A 19,039-nucleotide genomic window follows, 5' to 3' on the forward strand; every position below is an offset into this window, starting at 1 on the left:
CCAAGAGGAGTAACAACGTGCATACAACGTGCATACACAGGTTAATATACCATGGTTAATACGTATAATAACACTTCCTGGACGTCCGATCTCCAATTATTCCCGACATCGGCCGTAAGACCTTTCGTGGGTTTTGAGGAATTATAAATGGCTGTACTCTGGTTGATCGAGTTGGTGTGCATGAAGCATCGAACCTTTTCTTCTTCTTCTTTTATCTTCCTGCATATAGTGGAGTATCTAATACGGTACTATAGAAGAATACTTATAAGTACAACATACCGTCTTAGATTAAAAAAAAAAAAAACACTCCATCTCTGAATCCAGTGGAGACCTCGGGATTTCACTGATTGATAAAATTGAAAAAAAAACGCCCGAACCAGGGAAAATACGGAAACTTGGCAAAAAGCTCAAGCGAGGGCTTCAAGAGGCCTTCAGGGGGATCCACTTGGTCAAGTTATCTGATCCGCTGAGATTCTTCTCCGGATAACCATATAAAGCCTTTTTTCCTTGCTGTTTTTTTTTTTTCTTGGAAAGGATTTGAAACCCTTGGAAGCTCCCCCCTGAAGCTCTTGGATTTCCCTTTTCGGTTGTATATACATACATTTTTAACCTTTTACCTTTCACCTTAAATTCTTGAGTCGCCATGGAGCCTGTTACCCGCAAGTCGGAGCTCTCCTTCCTCAACGACATGGTGCCTCGCACCCAACCTCAGTCAGCTCGGTCGCTGTTGCGACCAACTGGCGCTGATGAGATGCATGATCTGCTCTGTGTTGGATTCGGCCCAGCTTCGCTCGCTGTCGCCATTGCCTTGAACGACGCCATGGACCCCACCCTCGGTGCCTCGAAGGACCCCAACTTCAAGCCCAAGGTTTGCTTCCTGGAGAAGCAGAACCAGTTCGCCTGGCACTCCGGTATGCTGGTCCCCGGCTCGCGCATGCAGATCTCCTTCATGAAGGATCTCGCTACTATGCGCGATCCCCGCAGCAGCTTCACTTTCCTCAACTACCTGCACCACAAGAAGCGTCTCATCCACTTCACCAACTTGGGCACTTTCCTGCCTGCTCGTATGGAGTTCGAGGACTACATGCGCTGGTGTGCCCTGCGCTTTGACAATGTCGTTAACTACGGCGAGGAGGTCGTCGAGGTCGTCCCCGGTCCCACCAATGCCCGTGGTATTGTCGACTTCTTTACCGTCGTCTCGCGCAACACCGGCACTGGCGAGATCTCCTCCCGAAACTCCCGCAAGGTTGTCATTGCCCTCGGTGGCAAGGCTAAGATGCCTCCTGGTTTCCCCCAGGATCCCCGCATCATGCACTCCTCCAAGTACTGTACTCACCTGCCTCAGATGCTGAATGATGATATGGCCCCTTATAACATTGCCGTCGTTGGCAGTGGCCAAAGTGCCGCAGAGATCTACCACGATTTGCACCGCCGCTACCCCAACTCGCGCACCACCCTCATCCTCCGTGATACCGCTCTGCGTCCCAGTGATGACTCTCCCTTGTACGTTTCCCAAAATACACAGCTCCAAATAACCGTAACCCAGCTAACCAATTGCTTCTTCTTTTTTCGTTTCTAGTGTGAACGAAATCTTCAACCCCGAGCGCGTAGATAAATTCTACGGGATGAGCGCCGAAGAGCGCAAGAAGCGCATCGCTACCGAAAAAGCCACCAACTACAGCGTGGTTCGCCTGGAGCTGATCGAGTCCATCTACAACGACATGTACCTGCAGCGGGTGGAGAACCCAGACGAGACACAGTGGCAGCAGCGCATCCTCGCCGAGACCAAGGTGGCCAGGATCGAGCACCACAACGCATCAAACCGCATGCGCATTCACGTCAAGTCGGTCAAGAACGAAAGCGAGGGCAAGGAAGTGTTGGATGTCGATGCGCTGATGGTCGCGACGGGCTACCTCCGCGACGCGCATGAGGAACTCCTCGAGAACGTACGCAGCTTGCGGCCCGCCGGCGCGTCGGCCTGGAACCCCGGCCGTGATTACCGTGTTTCGCTCGACGGTGCCAAGGTCAGTGCCCAGGCTGGTATCTGGCTGCAGGGTTGCAACGAGAAGACCCACGGTCTGAGTGATTCTTTGCTGTCGGTGCTGGCTGTGCGGGGCGGCGAGATTGTTAGCTCCGTCTTTGCGGATCAGTTGGCTGGTGCTCCCTTGGTGCAGGACACCCGGGTGCGCGCTATGCTGTGAAAAAGGCGTGAAACAAAATGTGACATGATCGTCGTTCGTGTCTCGGGTTTGCTTTTGGGAAGTGGGCCGAGATTTTAAAAATATGTCCGGCGAGACAGCTCTCGATGATTCCCCTCCCCCTCCCTTCGCTGTTCTGGGTGAAACATTTAGACATCCTGTGTATTTAGATTTTTCTTTTTTTTTTTTTCTTTCTTCTTTCTTTGCGTTAATGATGAGCTTGTTTCTATTTTTCTTCAATTTTTTTTTCTTCCAAGTCTATCCACAATACTAACCGATCGGCCCTCCCAGATCTTCAGGCACTTGGGATCATCCCTGTATAATCCTAAGCAGGTAACAAGTACCGAAACGTGTCCCCCAACGTGTTAAGTGGAGTAGAATCGGTGTACACCGTCCGATCGGATGTTATACGGTAAAAACAACTTTTAATCGGAAAAGAAATGTTTCCTTGGCAAGTGCGGGACAACCTTGGAAAACAATCCAAAAAGAAATCGCGCGAAACTCGTCAAGCTGACGCTGATCGGTGCCGATCCCAATCCTAGATGGTATGTCTACAACTAATAGTATGCTGTATTGATTTTATACATGTTATAGGTTCGTGTCTATTTGCTTCTCTGACATTTTATTTATTTATTTAATTTATAAACACAAAATAAACACGAATTCCAAGTCAAAAGGTGAATAATCACATCAAATCAGATAAAAGCAAGTGGGGTCCTGCATGGATCAGATAAACTGAAATTTTTATCTGATCGAGGACTTGGCAGTTTTCTCTTTTTCCTTTTCTTTCTTTTTTTTTGGTACTTATATTACTAGATTTCTTTTTTTAAAAAATTGCATTGGGCTTGACCGTAACTTCCCATCTCTTCATATGTACAATGTACCTAGGTACGATGTACAATTTAGAAGTTCCCAATTCCGCACTAAGTAAAAGTGGCTTCCTCGAGCTCCATCACCTGCCTAGTCGAGTCTTTAGCGAGATGGAGCCTGCATACGCACTGTTATGACTTGGTATTTTGTAAATTTGTAAATTTGCAAATCTTAAATCTGTAATTTTATTCTTTATATTCTTTTCATTCGGAAACCGCGCTTCCATATGCATCGTACGATGGACATAAGATATAATTATAGCATAGGTAGATCCTGCTTCCTTTTCCCTTGGAGAAGTTAGCGTACATACATATACTGTATTCTGCCAAAGACCCGCAACATCCATGCACATGCCTCGTGTTGTCTCCATGGGTCCATAGGCTGGGCCGGTACCCGAGAGATTAGATCTTCCCCAATTTCCAACTGAGTTTCGGCTGTTTCTTCGGCGATATCGGATGTGTCCAGAGTGGAAACTGCTATCTGATCATCTCCCCCGTGGTCCTGTCGTTCGTCTCCGTACCGAGGTAGGTTTCAGATCGCGGTTCTGTAATTCGGACTTGTTTCGGGCTCCATTATTGAAAGCCGTTGAATGGACCCTACTTTGTATATCGTGTAATAACATTGTATCTATTGCCTATTCTATATGATTTAGGGAGGTGACAGCCCTAGCACAGTATACAATACCTTGTGTAATCAGCCAAGAAATGTTAGCAACCTATTGTAATCGTTGACCGCTACATTATTAGAAAGTTCAGGACAATCGAGAACATCAGGCCACACTGGACCCTCGGCCATCAAACATTCCATGTCCCTGAAAGGCTGCAGCCCTGCAGCCAAGGTTGCACATCTGGCGGAGTCACTACTGCCGCTATCCCCGTGCCAGGATCGCAAGCTACACAAGTACCTTGCCACCTAGTGTGCGCTGGCATATGCACCCCCAAGAGCTCACATGCAGGTACGTTTTACTCCCGTGTAATGAGTAATGTAAAACGTAAACCTGTCATGGTATGCAGCGTGATACATATGTACCTACACCTAGACCCAGTTGGGCGCACCAATTGGCCCCCTCGGACGGGATATGACTGCCCTTCCCAGGTAGGTATCTTTCCAGAAACGCCGAGAGAAGGTCCCGGTTGCCGGGCCTTTATGCGGTGAGTTGGTGGTTAGCTGCAGGGTCACTACAGGGCCAAGGGAAACTATCTATCTTATCTGATGCGAATGTGAAACTGCGGGGAGGGGTTCGAGCTTGAGGACCTTGGATGTTAAGTGGGTGTCATATATATACCCGATAGTCACTAGAGTCAAGAGGGACTTCTTGTTCCTGTTGCTGCTCAGGAGCCAAGTCATCTCCCATAACAGTATAGTAAAATAAATCATTAATGTCTGACGTCAACTGTACATGATCCTGTCTAAATGCAAAATGCAAACATTTGCTCGTGCCACGTGCCCCAATAATGTAACACCGCGCTGATTTGCATAATAAAACATGGAGTAGAGGGATATCAATGCAGGATCTGGAATCGAAAACAAATGCAAACTCGCTCAGATCTCGGATCAGCTCATACCATGCGTTCGGGGTCCTCGCCAGCAACGCTGCGGTAGCCTGGTCCCTCGCCGGACCGGTTGCCAGTGTGCATGCGCATTGGGGTTTCGTACATATCGTGATAGTTGATCACCTCGCCGCCGAGCATCGCCGCCCCAGTCTGGCGCTTGCCGAAGAGCGGAGCCGGGTCACACCAAAAGTCGCGGCAGTTGGTGACGACACCGCGGGAGAAGGGGTTGCGGGGGCGAGCCGCCTGGGGTCCATCGCGGAGACCGTCCTTGGCGGTTGTCCAAAAAGCGTCGATTCCGAGAAGAGATGACCATTGTTGGATGCAGCCGTTTTTCCGTCGGTGTGGGGGAGGGCCGCGGAGGGCCGGGTTGGGTCCTTGTCCAGAAGCCGAAAGACCCGCAGCTTCCATTGAGGTGGTTCCGGCGGTCATGGCCGATGCAAAGGCTTGGGAGCTTGGGTAGGACCGGTCAATGTGGTGGCCTCGCATGTTCTCGTAGGTTGTCTGGTTTCGAGAGATCTGGACGAGCTGGACGGCGCACAGCATCGTGACCCAGACCAGCTGGAGGGTGATCCACACATTAAGAATCAGGGTGAAGGGATCGCGAGAGGCATAGTCACACAATGTGTCGTTGATAACATTGCAGGTAGCATTGGTGGGAGCGGGTAGAGAATTGATATCTGCGTCATGTTAGTTGGCTGATCCTAGGAAATATTTTCCCTCACCACTAGTACTCACAGGCAATAGTCAGCTGCACAAACAGAATGATGCCAACTTCGAGGGAGACTATATAAAGAACAAAATGGCGGAGATTGTTCGATCCAACACAGTTATCAATCCACGGGCAATGGCTATTCGAGCATTAGTGGTCAGATCAAGAGAAATATTGAATTTATCAAAGACACATACTGATCGTGCTTCGCAACGCAGCGCCCACAACGACGACAGTGCCTGCTCCGGAGTGGCTTTCTTGTCATACAGGGGATGCAGAAATTCTCTTCGTCGAACTTCCACTGGTCGAACAGTTCCTTCACAATCTCTCTCTGCTGATTTCTGCTGCTCACTTTCGGAACATAACCGGGGTCCTGGACCATGGAAAAGATGTAGAAATAAGCAGTCAAGCAGAAGAAGACCGCGAACAAGATGTTCAGAATCGGCGACGACGAATAAGTTGCTGGCAGCACCTTGAAAGCATAGCGGAAGCCAACCCAGAACAACGTGCCTGCAAAGACACCAGCTAGATACGGTGTTTTCTGCAGAATGCGATATTCCATAGGCCCCTTGTTCGCAAATTGCTGTGCAACATACTGCATCCCGAAGACTGTCACTAACACGAGGGGCACAGCAACGAAAATCGCCAGGTTACTGAGCATCCAGATGGCAATCAGAATAATCAAGAAAGGCCAGAGGAAGAAGAACTTGGCCATGATGCTCTTGTTGCGTACGAAGCTTGAAAGGCCCAAAGGCACCACTTTTTGGGTGCCATCAGATTCAAAGCCGCGCTCGTTGAGCGAGCGGTACCAAACGCGCAAGGTGTTCATCTCCTGCGCCACAGTCGCAGGTGATTTTCCATCGCGGGTTTTTGCGAAGCGGTCGGTGCCGTATTCAAGCAACTTCAGGACACAGGGCATCGATCCCTTGACCAGCGCCCAGTGAAGCGGCGTCAAGCCACCTTCGTCCACGGCGTTTGCATTGGCGCCCCATCGGAGGAACAAATCCACACATGCAGGATACCCCTTGTATGCAGCCCACATCAGTCCAGTATGCCCTTGTTGGTCAACAACGTCCACGGGGATCTCCTGGTGTAGAAGCAGCACGACTAGGAAAGCGTTGCCATCGATGGTCGCGAGGTGTAGGATGTTGTATCCTTGGACGTCCGTCAGTAGAGGATCCCCTCCATTCTGGAGCAGTAGGTTCACAATATAATAATGACACCGTTGGGCAGCCCACATGGCTGGTGTTGCCACCGATTCTCCTCCTTTGGCGTTGACATCGGCTCCGGAGTCGATCAGGAATCTACACATCGCATATTGATTGTTGATTGCCGCCCACTAGAAAGATAGAATGCGGTCAGTAAACAGATCCCCGTTGTACATTGTGCTGGGTTGTAACGAACATGCAGCGGTGTAATCCCCTCCTCGTCGCGGTGGTTTGCAGTGAACTTTTTGGCCGTAAAGAGTTTCTGCATAGTGCCAATCTCCCCCATCCGAGCCAACTGCATAATATCCTCCCCCAAGGGAATTGAGCCTTTGGGGGGATCAAGGCGCAAGCTCTTCATCTCCACATCGTTTGGAGGAGTTGCTGTTCCGTTGCCATTCGAGGCGGAGGTGGAACCGGAGGTCTGGCCAGGGCTGGGGCCCCAGGATTCTGGAGAGGGGTTGTCAGACATTTTGGGGTTGTCTACTGTTGAATATGTATCGAATGCCACTCGGAGGCTGGAAAGGAGACTCGATTCGAGGACTGGACTGTTTTAAGACGGTAGTCTAAAAGAACATCGCGGTTCCGTTGCCGGCGCATCCACTGTGTTGGGCTTTTCTTTTCAAGAAGCGCAGCTCGGAAGGTGTAAAATAGGGTCAGAGGTAAATTGTAAATGGTAAACAGATTGTTCAAGAGGTCAAGAGAGTTGGAAGGTCAAAAAAGGCGGACTCGGATTTGCGGAGACGCTAATCGAGAGACACGTACTCCGTAGGTACTGTACACTTATACTGTGCCTGGTATATTCTGTATACTCTGTACCCGATGAAGTTGAAACAGTTTAATATATTGTATTTCTTTTTCTATTTCTTCTATTCTAACGTGTTTGCTCCTTTTTTTTTTGGCCTGATTACTCAGCCACAGGCAGCCGCATTTTGTCTCTCGGTCTCTCTTCTCGGTTGATCTGCCGATCTTCATATACGATACGATGTAGGTTGTCGACATATGTGTTGTATACATATAACGCCATTGTTGGTTCTTTCAAAACATTAGAGTCTCTCTCCAACTTTACACTTAACAGCCTCGGGTCAACAACTCTTTTCTTACTTTTATATTCTGCAGTTATATCACCTATAAAGAAGTTAGAAACCAAACCGAGGATTACCGGCATTCACACGCAGCCATTCGAACAATTGGGGCCAGGCTCTGAGATGCGATTCATACGAGTCCACAGGCCAAAAAGAAGTGCAGCTCTACCGTCATCCGGTCCCTGGGAGCCAATCTGCCATCTCCGATCTTCATCCTTGGCCATGCGATCAAAACCCCGCGCATACTCGTCCTCTTTGCGATGGCCGTCAAGAGTGAGTCGTCCTACCTGCATAGCCAGCATATTGAACATCTTCAAGACTGTGAGAGGGAGCTGCCCGTCCTTGATAGTGACCAGCTCAGCGACTTCTACAATAACATCCGAGAGGTTGTAGCACCGGTCCGAAAAACAGCTGCAAGTCAGCTCGTTGGGATCATCTAGTAGCCCCGTCCATCCAGAGAGTGTGTGGGCTATACGACGAAGCTCGGTCTGGATTGTAGCGATGTCCTGACCTGAGGTCTCCCCGAAAGACAGTTCCTGGATATATACGACGAAATCATTTCGCGAGTCGGCGAAAAATTCTCGCGAGGCCTGCATAGTTGTTGCGTCCATAGTGATGGCTAGTGTAGGAGATTCTTACTTATTTCAGTGTTAAGGCGTCCGAATAGAAATATTTGGTTAGATAGCTCGAGTCGATGGCGATGTATTGAAAACCCTGGGGGGATGAACCTTTCATACTCGAGTATTCAATCTTTGCTGGCTTCTGGAATGAAAAGTGCTTTGTCCATGGGCAAACAAGGGCTGAAACAGATATATATAATAGCCCCAAAGGAACAATAAGAGGTTCTTTCAAAGATATGTCAATCTTTTTATCTCTTTAATCGGCATATGTCCTTATGGACTCGACTAAAGACCTCGGGATCCATATACTTGCGCAATATATCTATCTTTTTATAGCTTCTCCTGAAAGTTGATCATAATATAGAAGAATTATGTTCAAGAGTAATATAGATATATATAAACAAACATCACATACAATCGTTATGTCTCTTCCCTAAATAAAAGCCAGAAATATACCTAGGAGAGTGTTGCGATCAACAAAGGACTCAAGAGAGAAGTCGGAGCTCCACTCTTGGAGCTCCTTGTTTATCAGGTCTCCGCATCACAACCCCTCAAAACAACAATGGAAGACACGTTGACCGACAAGTTCATATCAATTCTCAAGGATCGAGATATCCCAGTCAAGCAAGAGGTGATTGGGTCGGCATTTGAGGATGACAGCATTGCGCAATGGGCGTCCAAGCATCTCCGCCCTGACACCCTGCTATCAAAAGATGAGCTCGCGTTGTACGTCCCATTTGTACAAGTATAAGACAGAATTAACTGGAGACAGATATCTCAAGCTCGAAAACTCCGGCGCTCTTCAGCCTATTCTCAGTAACCCAGACCTCGGCGCAACACGACCTATCCTCGAAGACGAACTCCGCAACGCGATCGAGTCCCTCGAGGCCTCAACGGCAACAATTCAGAAACAGACCGAGACTTTGAAGTTCCAATGTGCAAGCCTAAATAAGCAATTGGGTCTGGAAAACAATGTGGAGCAGCAGCGGAGCCGGGATATCGCTCGGCTGCAAAAGAAACATGAAGCGGGGAGGCAAAATACTACAATGGCGGTAGGGGCATGCCCGCCACAACAAACCGTCGCGTGTTGCTGATCTTGGTTCCATGTAGGCAATGGAGCTTGCCGATGAGTTGGAGGCCGATTTTAGAACCGCGACGGACAAGTCGGGCGTGGAAAGCAAGAGAATCCTCGCTTCTCTGTCTACCCGGTTAAAGCAGGACGACAAGGCGCTCGCGAGTCTGGAAACCCTCATGTCCAGTATCAAGTATCGTGGGAATGATGCATCTACGGTCAAGCGCACGAACCATCTCAGTACGATACTGTCCGATTACGTGGCGGAGGAAATACACTACCGTCTCGATCGACTATATCTGGAAACAATTCATGCAGGCGGCTCAAACGCCGACGCTATGGATGGGGCAACGAGCACTGCCCTCGAGGAAGAACTAGAATCTCTGTATCCAGAGATCGAAATCTTGGCAGAAATGTCGACCAGGCAGCAGTTCCATGAGCCTATCCTCCGCGCACTCCAGAACGAGCATGATCAGCTGCGAGTGGCGTCGCAGGAGAAACTAGAACAGGTATGAGGCTCTACCTCGGCAGTTCCATTCATCAGCAATGGACTAATTCATACTCTAGGCACTCGACATGTTGATCGAGATGACTTTGTCAAAGCAAGATCTCACAAACCAACTCGGGGTCCGGGAGTCGTCCTCGGAACTGTTGGAACAGCTAGCCGCGTTATATCAATCCGAAGCAGGCAGCGAACTCGTCACACAGCCATCATCCCGACGAGAGTCCCTGCGACGCCGATCGTTACAACCAGGCCTCCTTCTTGCCACCCGCACGCCCACTGCGCCTGTAGTTGCCCAACCATCACTCGAAAGACTTTTGAGGCGTGTTGGTGTACCACCAGAATCAATACTCCACCCGTGCGAGAATGGGGGGGTTGATGACCTCCATGAGAAGCGATATCACATTGCCGAAACACTTCACACCCTGAATATAGCGGTGGATGCTCCCCTGGTGACTTATTTGGCACCGTTGGATAATGCATCCCAGCTTCTTCGTTGCTCATTGCATGCCAACTCTCACTATGAAACATCACTGCGCGATCCTTTGGAGGAGTTAGCGCTCTCGAGCCTCGAGAAAGAACTCACGAGTCTTCAAAATGGAGTCCAGAAGCTCAATTTGGATGTTCTCCACCAGCGTGATAGCAATCAGGATAGATTAATTGAGAGGTGGACATAGGAATCGTGGCGAAGCATTGCTGCCCAAGCCCTTTCTGTTTTTGTTTTTTTTCACGGTTCTATTCTATGGATTTGCGCGTTCATGTATGAAATATTGTCTCTCGAAGTCGAAGATGTCAATGGTTGGCTCTTAATCGCCGTTGGTTGTTTTAGCGCCAAAGTGGCTTGACCTCTGATTTGACGCTTGGCGGGTGTGTGGCTGAAGGATTCCTTCACCTGGATGACTTAAGACTCCTGAATAATGTTGCGCAGTGAAATATTTTAGGCAGTGATGCCAGTCATTGTATAGGGCATTCGACACTATTCTCCGAAAAGTCACTGTTGGTTGTGTTGTGGACAATAACAGGTGCTACGTATCTTGACGCTCCACGTGCTCTTCAAGTCGCGCCTCACTTGGGAGCACCCTGCTAATCACACTATATCACTTCTTGATATGACCTCTTTTCGGGGGATGAGACTCCAACATCGCATTCCTGGTGTGAGGGAAGAAGTTGAACATGGGATTTTGTCAGATTTCAACGGATTTTTGTCACCAGGCAACTGGTCTTCAAAGCCGCTGACTCGTTGAACTGCGCCCTGGTGACCTCAGGCTTGTATCAGCCATTTCTTTTTTGAGAGAGAGAGAGAAAATATTGAATACCAACAATTAATAACTTCATTATAGGTCTCCTCTCTTCGAAATGTTGCCTTCAAATCCCTGTTCATTGTCGAATGGTTCAAATATAAAATCAAGTTGATATCTTGCCATAAAGCTCTTTGTTTTCAATCCATACCAAGCGATCTTGCTTTGTCAAATCTTCTTTGTTTCGAGCCAAATATACCAATACTTCTCTGTCTTTGCTCTTTGAAAGGGATCACCTGCTTTGCCATTGTCCACATGTCTTCTTACGCATACTGTGCCCGGCAATTTGCCCGTGCCGCTGTAATCAACGAGGTTTGTCGAGTCCCATTCTTTATTTATTTGTCTATGTTCCTTCAACAACTCTCTTGTTCAAAGGTATCTTTGTTTCGAGATGCATTGTTCAAGGATAATTTATTATCACTCCATTGCCCTCGAGTTATCCTCGGATTCCATCGAGTATCGAGAACAAGGAATTAATCTGAAACAGAGAACACGGCACCACACATACCTACACTCGACAGATATGAGGTCCCGGCCTTCCTATTCGGTTTACAGGTCAGAACTTGTTCGCGACTTCAGTTCCCGGTATGCACCACCAACCCATGAACCGCCCCCCAAACTCGTTGTGGTCGATCCCCCGGACTATGAAATGGCCTCTAATTTTGCTAGAAGGAGATATCATTCGAATGTGCGGCTGCCTGTCAAGCTTGAAACACGGCAACCTCGATACACCAGAACACAGAAAAAAGTTCGGTTCGATGACTCGGGCTACGAGTATGAAGTTAGATACCCTTCGCAGGGTTTCTCGCGAGGCCATGACTATGAATTCAGATATCCGGCACAGGGTCCCTCGCGAGGGCCCCGATCCCGGAATACCTGGGACCCATGCCCGGCTGATATTCGGTACGAAACGAGAGAACCGAAGGCCATTCACCATGGATTGCATGAAATGTCGGGCTCGGGTCAGCATGTCCTTGGACAACGCAGACGAGGGCCATGCCTCTGGTTCTAGAACCGAGCATCTTGGTTGCTCTGACCGCGTTAGGCTTCACCGGTGACCCAGCATGTCGAGGCATTCGCAGACATTCGTGGATAGAACCGCTCCCCTGGTTGTTGAGGGTGTCTTTCCTTCCAATTTCCAGCAGACTACGGGTTTAAGCCGCACTGAGCATTTGATTTTCTTTGCCTCCTAATCCCAGCATAAAAGTCGAGAACCACACAACCAATCCTAGCAGGCTCTCGATGACGGTACGAGTCGTATGCGCGGTTGTCTGTCCGATTAGAGACGCGGCAACCGCGTTGCAGCCGGACTAATAAACATGTTCGGTTCGATGAATTTTCTTGGTGTTCCTGAGACGTGACATGTTTGTTGGCGCAGCTGTACCGAGGTTGTCGCGTCTCTAATCGGACAGACAACCGCGCATACGACTCGTACCGTCATCGAGAGCCTGCTAGGTTTGGTATGTGTGTTGTGCCGGGATTTGGAGTTTTTGTGCCTTTTCTTTTGTATGGAGTCAGGTTGGATATATGGATATAGGGATATATGGATAGGAGTTTTGTTTTGTTTTGTGGGTGATTTTGGGAGAAATGTGATGATTTCAAGTGTTTCTCTTTGTATATATAGATCCCAACATTTGAAGGTTAAAGTCACATGTGGCCACTTTCTTATCTCCCCTTTTACCTTCTCGCTATTCTCCTTATTTCTTGACTTGGGTAGTTTGTTGATTTGATTCAATTCAATCTTCGATTCAATTTTCATTGATCTATCGGGTTCATGGTGAGTCTATTTATATATTTGGGAAATTAATGGTCAGACTCTCACTCCATATAGAACTCCAAACAACTTACCACTCTCACCACCTCACCCCGCTATACAACATCCAACTCTACAAAAAGGAAACCCCATCGGTCATATCGCCTCAACTCCCCCTCCACCTCCCCCTCCACCTCCCCCGTGACCGAGCCCGAGATCCGCGCCACAAAGTGAGCCCAAGTCCCAACAGAGGCCAGAAACCACTCGTTGGAAAATGAGATACCCAGCCGGGGAGCCACCATCCACCCCAAGGTCCAGGTGCGCTCTACTCGCAACTCCCTACCAAGCCCGCGCCTGCGCGTGGCAGTGAAAAAACAATCCCACACGCGCACACCATGGCCACCGCCGTAACACAAACCACAACCATGTCCGTGTCCCAAGACACAGATTCCAACCAAAACGCAAACCCCGCGCCAACCATGCTGAAACTCGGCTCCCCGCTGGATAATAATGGGCGTCACCAGCCCGACAACGATCCTGATTCGTCGCAGACCCCCGCCGCCGTGTTTGATATTTCGCCCGAGGCTGCATTACACTTGCTTTGTTTGAATATTGAGCGGCTAGGCGCTTACTTTGCTCAGAGACCTGTCGGAACCGATGAGCTGCATGCGCACAGCTCCACGCCTCTGGGTTATGATACCCCTGCCGAGGATGAATTGGAAGTGAAAACTGTCGGGTTGCATGTTAAGGACTCGGATGATCCTGTCGACCCTGTGAGGGCGACGGAAGAGGCGATTCAGATGGCTATCTTGGCGAAGAAGTTTTTGTCGAAGAAGGTGCCGCCGATTCCGTTGAAGGAGTATCTGCTTCGTTTGCATAGGTACTGTCCTATGTCTACGGCGGTCTATCTCGCCGCTAGCGTGTATATATCTAAGATGACGCTGGTCGAGAATGTGTTAAGAGTTTTGCCGAAGAATATGCACAGGCTTGTGCTTGCTGGTGTTTGGGTTGCTTCGAAGGCTCTAGAGGACTTGAGCTATCCGCATAGCCGGGTTGCGAAGGTTGGTGGAGTCAGTGAGCAGGAATTGTCCAAACTCGAGATCAGCTTTTGTTTCCTGGCCGACTTTGAGCTGCGTGTTGATGCGAAGATGTTGATGAAAGAAGCCTTACGCCCTCAGACTACTCTGGAATAACACCCAGTCGGATCATACTGTATTTTGTCTCATATGAGGTCATATTACATTATGTGGCCTTATCTGACTAGCTAGTGCTGTCTGAACTTCAGACGGTTATTTACTCTGACCATCTATGGAGCTTTACTCCACCCTCCATCAAACTCCTCAAAACACCAACCATGAGTGATATACAGTATGCAATATATTCGCGAATCAAACACGCTTAAAAACAACGCGACGTTCAAGACTGGTTCGACGAGGCCATGTGCACTGGGGGATAGTACCAAGTGCAAACCGCGATGATGAAGTAAACCAGCACACAAAGAGCACCTTCAAGGTAATTGGACTTGCCATCACGCAAGAAATTCCCAACAACCAGAATTGAGAGTACAAGGAGGACAACCATGAAGATCTCGAAGTTCAAGCTCATATTTTTGCCCATACCCCAACCAACAATGACAGTGAGCGGTGCGTTCAGCAGTGCTGTTTGGATCGAAGGGGCCAGGCAGTGGAAAAGTGCAAAGTTGATCTGGTTGTCCCAGGCTTCGTCGATGGCCGTGAGGTGCTCGGCGGCCTTTTCCACCAGAGGGACGAGAATCAAACCGAGGAAATTGTCCGAGACGCCGCGCTCCACGATGTGCTCGATTTCTTGGACTAGGAAGACGGCGGACATGCAGACGCAGGCCAGGGAAATGGCGATGACAACAAAGCATTCTATCATTGTGAGCTTTGCTCTCGCAGCTTCTTCATGTCGGTCTTCGTCGTGGTGTTCGTCTTTCTCTAGGATATCATCGAAAATGGAGTTGTGGCTGCGCAGGTTGAAGAACAGATATCTATCGCAGAGAGTTAGTGGTTTAACTATGGGGCAAGAGCCTAGGCCACTCACATCAAGAATGCTACGAGAAGGATCACCGAAGTGGCACGGCTAATCGTCAAGGCATATTCGTTCAACTGCACCAGAGTAAAATGTGCATTGACGCTTCCACGCAGCGCGGAATAGAACGCACTTGGGATCAACAGACCGAAACCCGCGACAAGGAGCAACCCAGTACCAACTTCACTGATGGCTTCGTGGAAGGTCTGCTCATGACGCTTGATACCGCCCACAAAGAAACACATGCCCAAGCAAAGTAGGAGATTTGCCATGATGGAACCGAGAATAGCGGCCTGGATGACAGGAATCAGATCCGAGTTTTCGGTCCGGCCATGCTTATACAACAAAACCATAAACAGCACGAGTTCGACCACAGCGCCCAAAGTTGTTTCCACGATGATGCCTATCATCTTTGGTAGCTTTTTGGCTAGCTCTCCACCGGCAAAGCCGAGCAGGTTTGCCGAGGGCACCATGGCGATGTAATTGAGACTGAAGATCCAGACGTGAAGATCGGGTCGCGCAAAGTGAATGACAATTGCGGCGGGAACAAATGGCCAGAGGATATTCACGACCATCGAAAGCGTGCAGACACTCCTAAAGCATACCTTGAGGAGGTGCCATGGGTGAATGCCAGTTCGACCGCTCTCTCCAGCTGTGTCCACGCGAAATAAGGCCCATGCTCGCTTGGAAGTTGTGGAGTTGGTGGGCAATATCGAGTTCTGCGAGCGCTTTTCTTGGACCGTCTTCGGCTGGTCACCGTTCCCACGGAGACGGAGGTCGGCATTCTGTGAATTTGTTGACTTGATTGAGCCCATTTTTAACCGATAAGTACTCCGTATAGATTGGAGAGCTTGGTGGGGGTGGTTGGATGAAGTACACAAGGTACCAGACCGTGAGACAAAACCAAATTAGGGATGGATGGATCTCGATAAATGCTAGAAGAAAACACACATAGACAAGAAGAAGAAGAAGAAGAAGAAAAAAAAGCCAAAAAAGCTAAAAAAAAAGGGCTGGGGACTGCAAAGACTATACAGCGTCTGGACTGCAATTCACAATACGGAGTTATAAAGGAGGCAAATAAAAACAACAGGATGCGCTGGCAGTTGACAGAGCCAATCAGCCCTCGAGTGTTTCAATATGGATAGCTAGGAGGTCTTGGCACAGCCATGTTGTTCCATGATGCTTTTCCCGTGAAGATCGTATCCCGTCTCGCGATTTGACTAAACGAGAGAGAGAGAAAAAAAACTATAGAAAAAAACTAGGAGTCGACGACGAGTGATACTGCAATACTCGACTTCCAGAATAGACCTGCCCTCTTGTTTAGAATATTCTGTGTAAAATTTGCATTCAGCCTCTCTCAGGGGATGAAACGCCAATCGAGTGTGTGGGGAATGGCCATTTTCTGCACAGCCACGGCCTTGGCTTTGCCGAAATGTAGTACTTAAGCGCAATTGCTCCCAAGTATGCCCAGGTGCACTTGCATATGGAATTGGGCAAAAATATGCGGGCTGGGAGAGCTTGTTGAGCTTGATCTTGATCGACGAGACTGAGCGGATTATTGGCCAATCAACCATTAGTAGTGGGTAGAGATCAGCCTAACTCTTAAGGTTAGTTAGTGTTAAGTGTTAGCAGGAATATGTTGTACTAATAAGTTTTTAGTGAGACCGGAGTGTCCGAGGAAAGTTGAAGATGTCGGTAGTGACATTGACAAGAATCTCTGTTTTGGCACTCTGTAGTATTTTTTTTATGATTTTTTTTTTATCAATGTCTTTTTAAATACTCCGTACTTTTTTTAGATATGTGTCTTTTTCATATATATTTCCCCCTTATTAGTGTTAGTCTCAAATATAGAATATAGTAGAAAAAGTGACTTTTCCATGTATAGTTAACATGTGATATAACTACATTCCATGTTCTTTCTGTATAGACTAGAACTGCACTCTTTCCAAGGTTATAGATATAATACTATACTTACTACAGGTAGTTATATAACATATACGATCATATATACTATCATATTTCCATATAAAATAACAAAATCAAAAAAAAAGTAAACAGAGTCCATAGATATATGGGCCCACATAGAGAAAGCCGGCTATCATCGGGCGGGGCGCAAAAGTCGATGGCGAAATCTTCAACTTGCGAACTTCTTCTTGACTACATTCCAAGCTTTCTCTCGGTCACAACTCACACATCATGGCCTCTACCACTACCCCCGGCATCCCGCCGGTCACTTTGGACACTATTACCCAGCAGATCGGCAACACACCCCTTGTGCGATTAAACCATCTGCCCCGCACCTTGGGAATCGATGCTACCGTCTACGCCAAGTTGGAGTACTTCAATGCCGGTGGCAGTGTCAAGGATCGCATTGCCCTGCGAATGATTGAAGAGGCTGAGCGATCTGGTCGTATCAAGCCTGGTGATACTCTCATTGAGCCCACCAGTGGCAACACGTAGGTTTTTTTTCCCCCTTGGCTTCTCTTTCACTTCGAGCGGAGGTCATAGGCGCGGGCGGGCGCTAATTGAGATTCATTAGTGGTATTGGTCTGGCACTGGTTGGTGCTGTCAAGGGTATGTTTCTATTGTCTAAGCTCTGCTTGTCCGATCCGTCCTAATCTTGTCTATTCTTCTCTACTCAGGCTATAAGACCATCATCACTCTCCCTGAGAAGATGTCCGCCGAGAAAGTCGCCGTCCTGCGTGCCTTGAATGCGACTATCATCCGAACCCCCAACGAAGCCGCCTTTGACTCGCCCGAATCGCATATCGGTGTCGCCAGACGTCTCGAGAAGGAATTGCCCAACGCCCACATCTTGGATCAGTACGAGAACCCGAACAACCCCTTGGCACACGAGCTTGGCACTGCCGAGGAGATCTGGACCCAGACCAATGGCAAGATCAGTGCTATTGTTGCTGGTGCTGGAACCGGTGGTACGATCACCGGTCTTGCCCGTGGCTTGCGGAAGCACAACCCCGAGATCAACGTGATCGCCGCTGATCCCTTTGGTTCTATTCTCGCTCTGCCTCCCACCCTCAACGAAGCTCGTGCCAATGAGCCTTACAAGGTCGAGGGTATTGGATATGATTTCATTCCCAAAGTTTTGGACCAAGATGCCGTGACCCAATGGATCAAGACTGAAGATAAGGAGTCTTTCAAGTACTCCCGACGTCTGATCGCTGAGGAGGGTCTGCTGGTTGGCGGTAGCAGTGGCAGTGCCATTGCGGCTCTGGTCAAAGCCAACGAGGCCAAAAAGTTCTCCAAGGATGACGTCGTCGTTGTGATTCTTCCTGATAGCATCAGGAGTTACCTCTCCAAGGTGAGATCAAATCTTTCCCCGATTTATTTTGCATTCAAGCTAACCGATTCAAGTTCGCCGATGACGACTGGCTCGCAGCCAACGATCTACTCCCTTCGCTTCCTGCCGTTGCATCGACAACTCAAACCCAGGAGCCCGAGTCTAACCCTCTGGCCAATGCCAAGGTCAGCGCCTTGCGCTTGAAGCCCATCACCACCGTGACAGCCAACTCCCCTTGCGAGACTGCCATTGAGGTCATGCGCGACCGAGGCTTTGACCAGCTCCCCGTTCTTGCCCCCTCTGGACGCAAGCTCGTCGGTCTCGTTACGCTGGGCAACGTTCTCAGCCGACTGACGCACGGCCGGGCCTCGGGCCAGAGCCCCGTCTCCGAGGTCATGTTTGACTTCTCAAAGATCTCCGAGGTGGTCACTGACCCTCGTGATCTCTCCAAGGGCATGGACTCCCTTAAGCCTCGGACCCGGAGTCGCGGCTTCATCGAGATCACCATGGATACCCCTCTCAGTGTCCTGAACCGCTTCTTCGAGTGGAACAGCGCTGCGGTTGTGACCGAGAAGGACGCAAGTGGTGCGATGAAGCCGTTGGCCATCGTTACCAAGGTTGACCTGCTTACTTGGATGCTGCACCAGTCCAAGACGACCAAGGCCTAAAATGTTTTCATTTGTTTCTTTCCTGAAATGCATTCGCATGAAACATTGCTTGTTGGGTAGGGGTTCAACATTCCTGAACATTGATATTTTGGGATGGGCGTTTCTCTTGCGTTGGCATGAAGGCTCCCCGATGGGATTCAACACATTGTGGGATTGAAA

General features: G+C 48.9%; 7 protein-coding genes across 7 annotated transcripts; 4 read left to right on the top strand and 3 right to left on the bottom strand.

Moving 5' to 3' along the window:
- Positions 1-643: 643 nt before the first annotated feature.
- Positions 644-2,201, top strand: N7471_012140 (uncharacterized protein; the record flags this gene model as incomplete). The annotated part of the gene is made up of 2 exons (XM_057284859.1): positions 644-1,503; positions 1,580-2,201. The coding sequence occupies 2 exons, from the start codon at positions 644-646 to the stop codon at positions 2,199-2,201; spliced, it is 1,482 nt and encodes a 493-aa protein (XP_057131125.1).
- Positions 2,202-4,627: 2,426 nt separating this feature from the next.
- N7471_012141 (ankyrin repeat domain-containing DHHC palmitoyltransferase family protein) lies at positions 4,628-7,007 on the bottom strand (the record flags this gene model as incomplete). The annotated part of the gene is made up of 4 exons (XM_057284860.1): positions 4,628-5,298; positions 5,357-5,469; positions 5,528-6,669; positions 6,735-7,007. 4 exons carry the CDS (start codon positions 7,005-7,007, stop codon positions 4,628-4,630), a joined length of 2,199 nt encoding a protein of 732 aa, XP_057131126.1.
- Positions 7,008-7,703: 696 nt separating this feature from the next.
- Positions 7,704-8,231, bottom strand: N7471_012142 (uncharacterized protein; the record flags this gene model as incomplete). The annotated part of the gene is made up of 1 exon (XM_057284861.1): positions 7,704-8,231. One exon carries the CDS (start codon positions 8,229-8,231, stop codon positions 7,704-7,706), a length of 528 nt encoding a protein of 175 aa, XP_057131127.1.
- Positions 8,232-8,802: 571 nt separating this feature from the next.
- Positions 8,803-10,491, top strand: N7471_012143 (uncharacterized protein; the record flags this gene model as incomplete). Its single annotated transcript, XM_057284862.1, has 4 exons — positions 8,803-8,966; positions 9,013-9,292; positions 9,351-9,821; positions 9,880-10,491. 4 exons carry the CDS (start codon positions 8,803-8,805, stop codon positions 10,489-10,491), a joined length of 1,527 nt encoding a protein of 508 aa, XP_057131128.1.
- Positions 10,492-13,260: 2,769 nt separating this feature from the next.
- Positions 13,261-14,058, top strand: N7471_012144 (putative cyclin-dependent protein kinase complex component; the record flags this gene model as incomplete). Its single annotated transcript, XM_057284863.1, has 1 exon — positions 13,261-14,058. The coding sequence occupies one exon, from the start codon at positions 13,261-13,263 to the stop codon at positions 14,056-14,058; it is 798 nt and encodes a 265-aa protein (XP_057131129.1).
- A 223-nt stretch (positions 14,059-14,281) lies between these two features.
- Positions 14,282-15,729, bottom strand: N7471_012145 (hydrogen/calcium exchanger domain-containing protein; the record flags this gene model as incomplete). Its single annotated transcript, XM_057284864.1, has 2 exons — positions 14,282-14,873; positions 14,927-15,729. 2 exons carry the CDS (start codon positions 15,727-15,729, stop codon positions 14,282-14,284), a joined length of 1,395 nt encoding a protein of 464 aa, XP_057131130.1.
- Positions 15,730-17,110: 1,381 nt separating this feature from the next.
- N7471_012146 (cystathionine beta-synthase CYS4) lies at positions 17,111-18,880 on the top strand (the record flags this gene model as incomplete). The annotated part of the gene is made up of 4 exons (XM_057284865.1): positions 17,111-17,370; positions 17,454-17,488; positions 17,557-18,233; positions 18,287-18,880. 4 exons carry the CDS (start codon positions 17,111-17,113, stop codon positions 18,878-18,880), a joined length of 1,566 nt encoding a protein of 521 aa, XP_057131131.1.
- Between the last annotated feature and the right edge of the window lie 159 nt (positions 18,881-19,039).

This window comes from Penicillium samsonianum, assembly GCF_028829775.1.
Source record: "Penicillium samsonianum strain IBT 33392 chromosome Unknown utg000007l_segment0_segment0, whole genome shotgun sequence".
NCBI classification, from domain to species: Eukaryota; Fungi; Ascomycota; class Eurotiomycetes; order Eurotiales; family Aspergillaceae; genus Penicillium; species Penicillium samsonianum.